The 12,411-nt window shown below is 39.3% G+C and overlaps 1 protein-coding gene across 1 annotated transcript in view; it reads right to left on the bottom strand.

The window, feature by feature from the left end:
• LOC145978788 (uncharacterized) overlaps positions 1-12,411 on the bottom strand; it is a 208,503-nt gene that overhangs the window by 64,011 nt on the left and 132,081 nt on the right. The window contains exon 15 of the mRNA XM_083111607.1: positions 9,497-9,538. Coding sequence (XP_082967733.1) covers positions 9,497-9,538 — 42 coding nt within the window. The remainder of the gene's footprint in view (positions 1-9,496; positions 9,539-12,411) is intronic.

The following is a 12,411-nucleotide window of genomic DNA, read 5'->3' on the forward strand; positions in this document are numbered from 1 at the left end:
AATAAGCTATTGCTAAAATGGCTGGGTCTTCCCGAAAAAAGTTGGATCAATGCAGACCAGGTAATTGTATGACAGCAACATGGATTGTGGTGAGGCGCTTGCCTGATTTACTAGAAACTAGAAAAAAAATGGTGAATTGCTCCCTGACAATATTCTGTGCCTCATTGTAGGCCCATCTGGTTGTGGAAAAACTACACTTCTTGTAGATAATGTTCTGCTTGCTCCAAATTGGTTAGATTGGAAGACACCTCTATGTTTTCTCAAAAAGTTTGGAGCAACCAAATACCAGCAGCTGATGAAACTGTATGATGGACTGTGCACAGCCACTTTTGGATAAAAAAAAATAAAGCCACTCGACCACTGTCTTGAAAACTCAGTTGTGGTCTTCGACGATGTGATTTTGGAAAATCAAAATGAAATTCGTAATTTTTCCACTCAGGGCAGTCACAGGGGAATGGACTGTTTTTATCTGGCTCAGACTTATTCCAAGATTCGCAAACAGTTAGTTTGGGATAATACAAATCTAGAGTGCACGTCAAATCTACTGCATATGGCCTTGAACGGCTGAACAGCACCAGCGAATCACAGACGTGCGGCATTGCCTAGTTCGTGACAAGGCATTTTGCTCAACCACGCTGTCTCTTCTCCGTGTGAATTTCGACATGGCACCGCTGCAGTGCGCTGCTATTGGCTATCGCCATATGCAGGAGATTTGACGCGCACTATAGTTTGTCTGTTTCGTCAGGACTACACCAATCTTAAACATGTCTATGATGATTATGTGGGAGGAGATTTAAACTACAATCAATTTTCGAGATTCTGTTCTTTCTGCTGGAACAGAGATGATTTTGGATTTGCAACGATTGACATGACCCGAAAACCAAACGATGGAAAATACAGAAACAAAATTAACAATTTTATAAATGTAGAGTCGATATGAGATACGTTGTGACGTTATAAATAATCTCTAATTAAAATGACAAAACATAAAATCGAAGACAATCTAAAATTGCACAACTATCTTGCCAAAAGATTTAAGGGGTGGAAATCCGAGAATCGAGGATACTATGAAGAGCACAAGCATCAGGACCAATTAATTATTGATGCCATCAGTGGTCTTGGTAGAGAAATTAAGAGTGTCACAGAACAAAATAAGGATCTCGTAAATGAGATGGTGCCTCTTGCTGCTAGAAATTATGCAGATTTTCCTCTTACACCACTATCCAGTATTCACACTCCTCTAGTACTCCAACAACAACCTAAGGCCATAGGAGAACCCACTTAGGAGAAAACTGACTTGGGTCCATTGGCAAGAGATTATCTGAGTAGTGGGAAATTTGACAAAGATGACGTGTTTGGATTGCATCCAACCATGGAGACTAACGTGGGAGTGGTTTGGAAAATTGGAAAATCTCGAGTCACATTTAAAAGGGATGATGTGAAAATAAATTTGGGTGGAGAAAATAGTTGGTCCAGATATCCTGGCACTGTGGGACTGTGGGAATTCATCACCAAGAAACACCCCAGAGATTATACAGATGAAGATTACCAGTTACTCAGAAATTTTGATACTGTCTGATGATCTGTACCAAAACAATGATGCCAATCAGAACAGAGTTAAATCTAGCAGTGGGGACAAATACAAGAATCTGATCACCCCTATATGGAACCAACTCAAAACTGGTAGTGGCATCAAATGCTACAATACTCTACCCAAAGAGTTTGTGTAGATAAATGATGTGAGAAAACTCATAGATAGATTGTTGGTCATAGCAGGAGAGGAAAATGCTGGCAACAATAATTTGCATAATGAAAAAATAGGCATTGTAGATATGATTACTGGTAAACTAGCCAATTTTATTGTACATGACAGTAAAGGCATAGGATACTTAATTAAAATTATCAATACTCTACCCCCCAATTCTGGAAGGGTCAGGGTTTAGTTAATGACATTATTAACAAACTACCTTTCGTGCACTTACCTGGTTACCAATACTGTGGTCCAGGGACCAAAGTAGAACAGCGACTGGAGAGAGGAGACAGAGGAATCAATTCTTTGGATACAGCTTGTAAGGACCATGATATTGCCTGCAATACTCACACTGATCTTGATGCCTGTCATGAAGCTGATCAAAAATTGGAGCAAGGAGCATTTGGAAGACTGATCAGCAGAGATGCCTCATTAGGTGAAAAAATAGCAGCACTGGGTACGACCATTGTCATGTATACAAAACAAAATTTGGACTGGGGACTATATTATCTCCTAAATATATATATATATATATATATAAATACCCATCATCATGAAACCTAAAGGTATTGTATACCAAGTACCTTATTACTTTACTTACTTACTTAGTCGCATCCTCTTCTACCTGCCGGTGTCGAGGGGTTACAGAGACCTCTCCAGACGTTTCTGTCCATCGCCTTTTCCTGTGCCTCTTTCCATCTTATGCTTCGTTTCTCCAAAATCTCTTTGACACTCCTTTTGGTCTTGTTCCTTGTGGACGTGCTTCCCATATCTGCTTTGGCAGTCTCGTCTCACTCATTCTGCTCAAATGACCAAACCATCTGAGTTGATTACGTTCAACTGTTTCTTGTAGTGGCTGAGCATTTAAAGATTGCCGAATGGTTTGATTCCTTATCCGATCTTTCCTGGTTTTCCCACTTATTCTTCGAAGGTACCTCATTTCCATTGTTTGTACACTTTGCATGTGTTTTCCAGTCATTGTCCAATTTTCACTGCTATATGTAAGTGTTGGTATATAAATTGTTTTATATACAGTGAATTTTGTTTGGGTAGATATCAGATCTGAAATATCTAGGATCCCTAGAGAGTCTCCTCACCAAAAAACAACAGGAGAAGAAAAAATCTTGTTTGAGTAGGGGTCATGGAATGAAATTAACTCTCAGTACACCTCAGTTAAAAAGATTGCAGAGTTCCAGAAAAAAACTCACTGGTATTCCAGCCATCCTAGCAGCTCTGAGTGCTTTGGGGAGTTTAGCAGGAGGTAGTGCTGCCATAGCAAAAACAGTTATTGATGCAAAAAAGAACAAAGCCGAACTAGAAAAGCAGAAGCGTCACAGTCTGGCAATGGAGAGAAAGGGCAAGGGCATTGATGCTCTGAAAAAATATAAAAAAAGAACCACTCTCCAACTTCGATATTGAAAATTTGATTAAGTTACTGACAATTAAACACTTCAGAGGTGTTTTCATGTCAGATTCTCTACCCATGAAGGGACCATATATAAAAAAAAAGTGTGGAGTAGTCAATTTGGATAGTTTTAAAAAAATCAAGGCACTCACTGCATCTGTTATTACAAACAACCTAACACTGCTTTTGTTTTTTGATTCTTTCGGTGGCATACCACCATTGAGTTTAGTAAGTTATCTCAATATTCCTAATCTCTATTATAGTGACAAGCGAATCCAAGGTTTCGAGGATGTAAATTGTGGCCACCTATGTGTTTCAATGCTGGCCTTCCTATCTCTAATAAATAACCTATCAATCAAAGATTATCAGAAAGCACTGTGGCATCTGAAGCATCATGGGAGTGTTCCATCTCACCGAGACTTCAGTATTGAAACTCAGCTTACACAATGATATTATCTATCCTAAATCCATAGCTCTTCGGGCTTTCTACAGTATGTATCTTATTCCCAATATCACAGAACACAATAATAGGGTTGCAGAAGGCAATGAAAAAAAAAATTATCACTCCTGGTCAGTATAATCTATCAACACTACAAGCTCATCTGCTATCACAAAACTCTGTTACACAGAGAGTGGAATTGGTTTCTGCAACTGAAACAGTTGATCTGGGTACACTTGGTAAACTACTGGGTTTGAGAATAATACAAAACTCGAGCCTGCCATCACACACATAGGTGGCAATATTCCTAAATTCTTGGCCATAGAGACTCTGAATATCCATTGTAGTGTAGCAGAAGGGATGATTACCAATTCCGATGGTAACATAGGCAGTCACAAACAAACTGGAATCATAGCAATTCTGAGTTTATGGAGCCAATCATCTACACACCCTCCTCACCAATCTATTTTCCAGTATGCCACAATCGCATAGACTATATAGAGTTAGTGGTAACCAATGAAAAAGGTGAAATAGTAGATTTTGCAGGTGCCTCCACAAATGCAATCCTAGAAATTAATATATAAAATAACCATTAACATGGAGCATATCGAGAGTTATGAATTGCAGTCTTTAACTCCCAATTGTCAGACTTTTGCCAATCTCAACGAACCGAACTGGGAGATTGAATTTGAGGTAAACGTTGGAGATAGCTTTGTGCACCCTCACAGGGCTGATATGTATATCAAATTTGAAGTAGTGAAAAATGACAGTAGTGAGGCATTTCTCCCTGGAACAAACATAAAACTAGTAGATAATTTTGTGCCACACTTGTTCTCTCAAGTGGAAATCAGAAAACATGGTACTGTGATAGATTGAGTAGACTATCCGGGCATAACTTCTACTGCCATAGGAACACTGAAATTTTCCAAAATAGATGCAACCTATTACCAAACAGGGGGATTTGAATCAGGAACCAAAATCCTGACAAAAAGCCACACAGTGTTGTCCCCATGTGTCTGCTGCCAGGTTTCTTCTCAGACTACAAGGACATTATATGGAAGGTGGTTTGAGGGTCACTTTTCGCAGGGCAGCCAATGGCAATGATGCTCTGATGCGTTACAGTACCTTGAACACAGATGGTACAGTACTCCCCAACAGCCTACCACAAGCAGCCAAGTGTATCATCAAGACCATGGAGCTGAGGATACCAGTAGTAGAATATGAAACTAATTATGCCCTCAAATACAAAGCAAATAGTCTAAAAAAATCCACAAGTGCCTATTCAATTTTACACCTACCAGTGTGTCCAGAAACCAGCCTCTGGTGGGCATTACAAATTTGATGCCACTAATCAATTTAGTAGTATACAGTATGATATGCCAGATTTCGTAATTGTACTGTTCCAGACCAGGAGAGAAAACAATCAAGAAAAAGATTCTAGCAAATTCGACAATTGCAAGGTTAAAAATATTTATATTAAAAATGGACGCAAGGAGATTTTCTCCCGTGAAAATTATAATCTTGATAAAGCACAAGATGATTTTCTTAAATTATATAAAGCATACACTGCTTACAAAAGAGTGACTGAGGGAAACATAGATGTATACTTAGTTCCAGCGAATTCAAAGCACACAAACCTATGTTTGTTATTAACACGTTGAAAAGAAAACAACTAGTGGTTAATGATAGAACAAATATCAAAATTGTGTGTGAATTCCATAAACCTCTGCCCAACAACACTTTATGTAGTGTTATTCTTATTGCAGAGAAAACTTTTGTATATGATGTGAAGAATGAGAGAGTCACAGAACAATTTTAGTTGCCAAAACTCTCTTAATTTACTAGGCCACAACACTGCTGTTTGATCTGAACTTTTAACTCCAGTAACTTTTCTTCAAATAATCCATAATAACAATCTTACATATCTTTTTAAATTTTTCACAAAAACTTTGCTCAGATTTAAAAAAATATTTCTATCCCATTTTCATCAAATAAATACTTAAATATTTCACACAATACCTCATCAAGCATATCTATTAACATGTTATAATTAAGTAAAAAACTACTAATATCAAGTATGTTACTTATTACCAGAGTTAGGATTTTTAGGGGAAAATTTCATTGGGAAAAAGGAAGGGAAAAGGTGCTAAAATAATACCCAAAAAGGGGCAAAAAAAGGTTCTGATTGGGGCAAAAAAAAAGGTGCTGATAATTATACTACTTATTAAAACCTTCCCGCCTATTTTATTAGTGTAAGCTATTCACTCGAAGCTCTGTACACATCACACACATAGGTTGTGTTACAGTTATTCACCAGTGTCTGGGAAAAACACAAAGCTGTTATACCTTACAACATTAAGCATTTCTAAATTTTTAAAAGTGAGTTTTGTTTCTTTTCGGAGATAAAATATCTTTATATAAGCTGAAGCTTCTCCCTACATCTACAGAAACAAGTGGGACAAACTTAGTATTCACTCGGAATGGCAACTCTGTGGAAGTGGCAAATTCCACAACATCCGGATTCTTGTCAAGACTAGCCTCAAGTTTGTCTCTGGCAAAACCATCTAACTGACCCCTCACAGTAGTAAAGATATCCCATTGTTTTTCCTTTTCGATGCCTTGTTCTTCTAAGCTTTTGATGGCTGTCAACAGGTACTTGTAGGAATGTACACAAAATAGTTCTATTTACAAATCATCTATCTTGTCTGGGAGGAGAAGTTGCTGTGCCTTGGAAATTGCACCTGCATCGGTTGAAGCCAGGGAAAGCACAAACTCCTTAATTTTTTCAAAAAATTTCACACAGCAATGCAGCACACTCAATCCATGATCCCCAGCGAGTAATGATGGGGAAATGTGGCAGGGGCAGGCAGGTAGTTTCTCTGTAGGCAAGAATTTGACTCGGGGCCTTAAGGAGTATTTTCTTCAGATCAGATATGAACTCATTTACAACGTTGTATTCGTTCCTAATAGATTCAGAAACCCTGTGAAGGGCATGATCCAAACAGGTTACAGGCTTTAACTTAGGGAACAATGGCTTCAATTGGTTAAATGCTGAAAGCACGTAGGGAGCCTGGTCAGTAAGTACAACAACAACTTTTTTCGAACTGAATTCCACCGGGCCACAGTTTTTGACAGAAATCCATAAATGACTGCATCACTGTACTGGCATTGGTTTTCTGCAACTCCTACATGTTTAGTAACATGGGCTTAACTTCCTCACCTGCCAGAGGAAAAACCAAAATGTTCAAAACATATCGTTGCATAGAGTCTGTCGTCTCATCCAGAATGACACCTATATCATAATCTGACCTTTCACCTTAATTTTACGAACAGTTTCTTCATACACAGGTTCAATATAGGTTTTCCTTAACGTACTCTCAGCGGACACTGACAACCGTGTGTACTTTTCAAGGAACCCTTTCAAGGCCGGATGGTGCACCTTGTTGAGTGGAATCCCCGCCTGTGTAAAAGATGCACACAGGTCAACATCAAATTCCTTTAAATTTTGGTTCTTGGAAGAACACTGCTCAAATGCATTGCGTAAGAGAGGCTGCCGAGATTTACTTCCTTGCAGATTCTTGTTCTTTTGATTCTTAGAGCTGGAAATATGTTGCTGGATGCGATCTCTCTGGTGTTTTTCATCTAATGTGATTCCCGTATCACAAACTGTGCATCGAATAACAGTTCCATCACTTTCTATTAACTCGTGCTTAAATTCTTGAGCCAGACTGAGAAATCGGGATCTGGGCACTTTCGGCATGGTAAAGTACATGCACTAACAGGATCTAACAGAATGAAAAAGCAGGTAAGGAACTTACATCCACAAACAATATCTGTCCACTGCGCGCACATGAAATGTGAAATCCGCCACTTCAGAAACACATTGTTGCTTCACTGCTTCCAAGACCAAACTGCGTTTCCTTCTTCCTTCTATCTTGAAAAAAAATAACGGCAATCTGGTGCATATCAGTAGCTCTGCCTTTCCATTGTTGATTTCAAATAGGCAACAATCAAGCACAGTTTAAATACATTCAATTTCAGTTAACAATGTGAAAACATCTTAAAAGAGAAAAGCGTCGCGAAAAAAGAAAATAAAAATTCAATGATTTGCTGAGGAAATAAATTTAACATTACCAGTAAAAGGACACAGAAAAGGGGAGGAAAAGCGATTAAGAACATGAAAAAGGGGGAAAATAGATAAATGTCCCAGAAAAGAGAAGGAAGGGGAAAGGTTATGAAAAAAGGGGAAAAAAGGTGCTGGAAAATTAGCTCCATTCTCACGTTGAGGCAACATTTCACACACTGAGTCCTTCCAGAGAGGTCTCACTTTCACTACGAAAAAAAGGTGCGCACCTAAAAATCCTAACTCTGCTTATTACTAACTCTTATTTAGGAATTTAATTTTATAATATTTGGATCTAAATAATATTAACAATCAAGACAGTTTTTTTTACTAAGCTTAAAGCTAAGTATTCAAAATATAAGTAATACAAGTAAGTTCAAAAAATTATTAACAGTCCTTTTTAGGAGAGTTTTTACTAAGCAATATTTGTAGTGTTTTACTAGATCTGAGCAAAATATGAGTAAAAGTTCTACTGGATGAAAATAACAACACTCCTAGTGTTTTACTGGGTGAAAATATTCAAAGTACGACAGTCTCTCAGTTAAAGGAGACAGGAAAATAACAACACTCATAGTGTTTTACTGGGTGAAAATATTCCAAGTCCCAGAATCTCTCAATTAGAGAAGACAGAAAACAAGGTAGAAAAGAGCAAAGTCTCATTCGAAAGTATTATTTCAAGCTTACTTTTAACTTGCAAGCAAGAACGTCAATAAATCAATATGGCCTTGGGTGTTTCCAGGAATTGCAGCATGAATGTTTTACTCTGGATCAATACCATGTGCACATCTAGACAATCAATAACTCAGTTCTAACAATACTACAGGGTGTTTCAAAAATAATATCTACTTTCTTAATACTAATACCCACTTTACTTTCTTAATACTAATACCCAAGTAGTCAAGAGTGCATATAAAGTTTTTATAAGCAAAGCAGAGTGTTTCAAAAATAACTAGTAATCAAGTAGTCAGTAGTTTTTCATATCTAAGGAACTAGCTTGGCACCAACCTAAAACTCAGGTAGCATTCTCAAACAAGACTAGTCACCTGGCAGTAATAATGTTTGGAGCATAACCTAAGTACACTCTCAACCAATCAACAGGGGGTCATGTGACCCTAAGAGTAGAATATTCCCAAGCCAGATATTCAAAAATTGAGCTCTTGTTTAATTATCCTAGTACGAGGATTTAGAATTTGTAGTATGATTAGGCAATTTGTTTCATTTATAGATTAGCTAAATCCACTAGAAGCAATAAAAATATAGCTTAATTTTAACCAAAATAGGCCCTAGAGTCAATTGACCTTGTACAAGGCCGTTCGTAGAACCGTCCAGGCTCTTCTACTCACCTGGAACAAGGATAACAACCTGCCATTACCTTGCTGACAATCCTACTTCAGTCAATACTAACTTTCTTCAGAATGAAGTTATGTAGAAAACTACTTCTGTTTCATGTTTCTGAGTCAATTCTAGCCTGAAATCGTGTATCACATGATCCCCTTCCCATTTCAAGAACATGAGCTGAATCCACAATGGCGAACTTCAAAATGGTGACTAGAGACCATACATGCTCTGTTCACTGGGCTCCTTGATCACATTTACATCGATGATGTCAGAACTGCCGTAAACCCTCGCGTTTCAGAACTATTCGCTGTGGTACTTTTAGGTGCCCCACCCGGTATAAGCCAGTACTAAAATGAAAGCCACTTGCATTTGTAACACTTTTAGATGCAAGTGACCAAAAATGAGTTAAAATATGGAAAAATTGGACAAAATTTTACATACTTTATGGTTCTTCTCCTTTCTGTGCTGACGAGGGATCTGATTCTGAAAAAAAAAAAAATCTTCATTTTTAAATATCAATGCAATATTAAATTCTTGTACTTCTAAATAAGCCAATTACTTTCATGGAAGTTGTGTTTAACTTGTCTGAAACTCTAAACTACCAAGGTAGTAAATGCAGTAATGATATTCACTATATAAAATATATTTTTGAATAATACTTCAATGTGATTCATATACACATTTTCATGTTACAATTCTTACTTGAAATATATCTCAAGTGTTTGTATGTGTTTATTTTTCACCCGAAAAGAAAAAAAGATACAGTTTTCAAGCACTGATGTTCAACTCTATTCATGTGCCTTGGTGAATACTAGAGTGGTCATAATACATTATTACAAGCATAAGCACAGGGAATTATTTAACAAAATGAACATACAGCGGCTCAGAGAAATATATATTTAATTTATAACACCATTAAGCCTTGTTTCCATGATTATGAAAAACTAAATATGCTGACCAAGGCAGTAATTTATTTTATTAAAACATAAACTAAACATAACGTTTCAACCTTCTAGCAAGGTCTTCTTCAGACTCTGTATCAAATACAAAAGTTACAAGATACAAAAACATGGCATTATATATACTGTAGCGTGACGTCGGGTAAGGTACGGGATCGAGTCACGCCGGGACGTAGCTCAGATAAATACAATAGGTCTTAAGTTTGACTTGGCTAACCACCTCTACCCTTAAGGAGGCTGATGAAGGATTGTTGGGAGCCTGTGTTGTTGAACGCTACTCACCCCTTGCTGTTGGTCTGGCCCTCCGCTTCTGGCGTCGGCGACGGTGACAGGTGTCCGCTGGAGAGATCGAAGATGACGATAAGAGACGGCAGGCAATTCGGCGACTTGTTTTATTCTTGCAGATTCTTCGGTTGGCTTAATCCGGACTGCTTGTGGACTTCTCGCTTGTTGCCGCCTCGTAGTGTCGCGATCTCTCAGCAGGCCGTCGTCCTCTTCTCGTCGATCAGTTTGGTGGTGATATTGGTGCGAAGTGAGAGATCGATTTACTGTCTCCAGCGGTTTTATACATTGGATTTGAGTCATAGGTTGGTGGACTTTGCACCTCCACTGTGCACCTGGGGTATCCCTGGATGCAGATGGAAATTTACAGTGGAGGTGCACTCACCGCTGGCGAGGGCCGTTGCCTTGCTGACTGTGCAGAGCCGAGTGGAAAATTCTTGTTGCTCGGCTCTGCATCCGGTGGAATGTGGGGTGAATGAGCGTTCAACTTGCGAGCTTCAGAGCGATGTTTGAGGCAAATTAATGTTTCGACTTTTATGCTCCCAATTCCTTCATCATTCCCCTGGCCAAGATGTATCCACTGTGAGTGGTTACGAAGCAGAGTAGAGATGGTTATGGAGAGTATATTTTGAAATAATAATTGAAAGTACATTGAGTAAAGAAAAATAAAAACCCTGTATATAATAATGTGGAAAAATAAAATAAAAAAAAAGTTGGAGCTGTCGGCATAGCTGTACTGCATGGGTCTGGCTGCATGTTCAGCTGGAATGCTGACTACTGGTGGTATGCTGAGCTGCAGGCTGCCTGTGGTCTGCTGGCTACATGTTTATGTGCTTGCTGCAGGATGGCGGCATGGTGTCTGGCTGGCTGCATGATGTCTGCATCATGATGTCTGCTGCAATAAGATATCTGCTGGCTGGCCGGCTGCATGATGTCTGCATCATGATGTCTGCTGCAATGGGAAGGTTCCTGGCTGGCTGGCTGCATGATGTCTGCATGGTGTCTGGCTGGCTGCAATAGGATGCCTGCTGGCTGGCTGGCTGGCTGCATGATGAGCCGCATGAGGATTGCATGATGTCTGCAATAAGATGTCAGCTGGTTGGCTGGCTGCATGGTGTCTGGCTGGCTGGCTGCTTGTACAGCTGCTCCAGGATGACTGCTGTGCCATGATGATTCCTTGCTGACCGACTGCTGGGTGACTAGCTCTATGCGGAACTGCCGAAGAGAAGCTTGAGAACGCCGTGAGTGTAGTATGGCCAGATGGTGACGTTGTGCAAGGGGGAGCCGACAAGCATAGGGAAGGGGAAGTTATAATAAAAGGTGTTCGCCTAAGTGCGGAAGAGTAAAGGTTGGAGTCGAAGGTGACATAAGTGAAATGACAGGGGTGGGTAGACAGTAGCCATCATCGAAAGTGATACGTGTGGGAAGAGGAGGAGCTAAGCGAGTGGGAGTTGTAAGTTGACGAAGAGTGGGAGGGGGTGGTGGGGAATGTGCGGGACGTTGAGATATAGCAGCTACGGAAATAGGAGGACTAATAATAGGGACGGAACATGTCTTAGGAGGAGATGGGGTTCGCCGGTGACAACATGAACAGCAAGAAGTGTGACGTTTTAGACGTAAGTACATGTAGGTAATGCAAATACAGAGAAGCAGCAGAGCTATGAAAATTAAGAAGAGATAGGTGGTTGTATGTGCAGGAGATTTTACAAGGTCTTGAGGGGTAAGTGCACAAGCCTTAGAAGTAAAACATAAGAAAAGGGGAATGTGGAGAAGTTTAAATTGGTATATGACACCTAGAGTGAGACATGTGAGCCAGACAAAAATTATAATGATAGGAAAATCCGCATGTCTGTAAAGTGGAGTTATAGGAGGGATGTCAAGAACTTTATATTGGGAGAGGTTAAGGTGAGGGATATGAAATGTCCATTGTTTATGATAAAGAGCCATTGCATTCACAAGGGGGGAAATCTTATAATGGGTGTCGAGTAGAAAATTGGGATTGTTGGTCCAGGCAGCAGGAAGGATATGAATTGTTCGGTGGATTGTTGAATGATCGAAACCACAAGGAAAGATAGCATGAATTTTGATATCGGGGGTGATAAGTACATCTGTACG

Source organism: Lepisma saccharinum, chromosome 25 (assembly GCF_977018435.1).
Source record: "Lepisma saccharinum chromosome 25, izLepSacc3.1, whole genome shotgun sequence".
Classification (NCBI taxonomy): Eukaryota; Metazoa; Arthropoda; class Insecta; order Zygentoma; family Lepismatidae; genus Lepisma; species Lepisma saccharinum.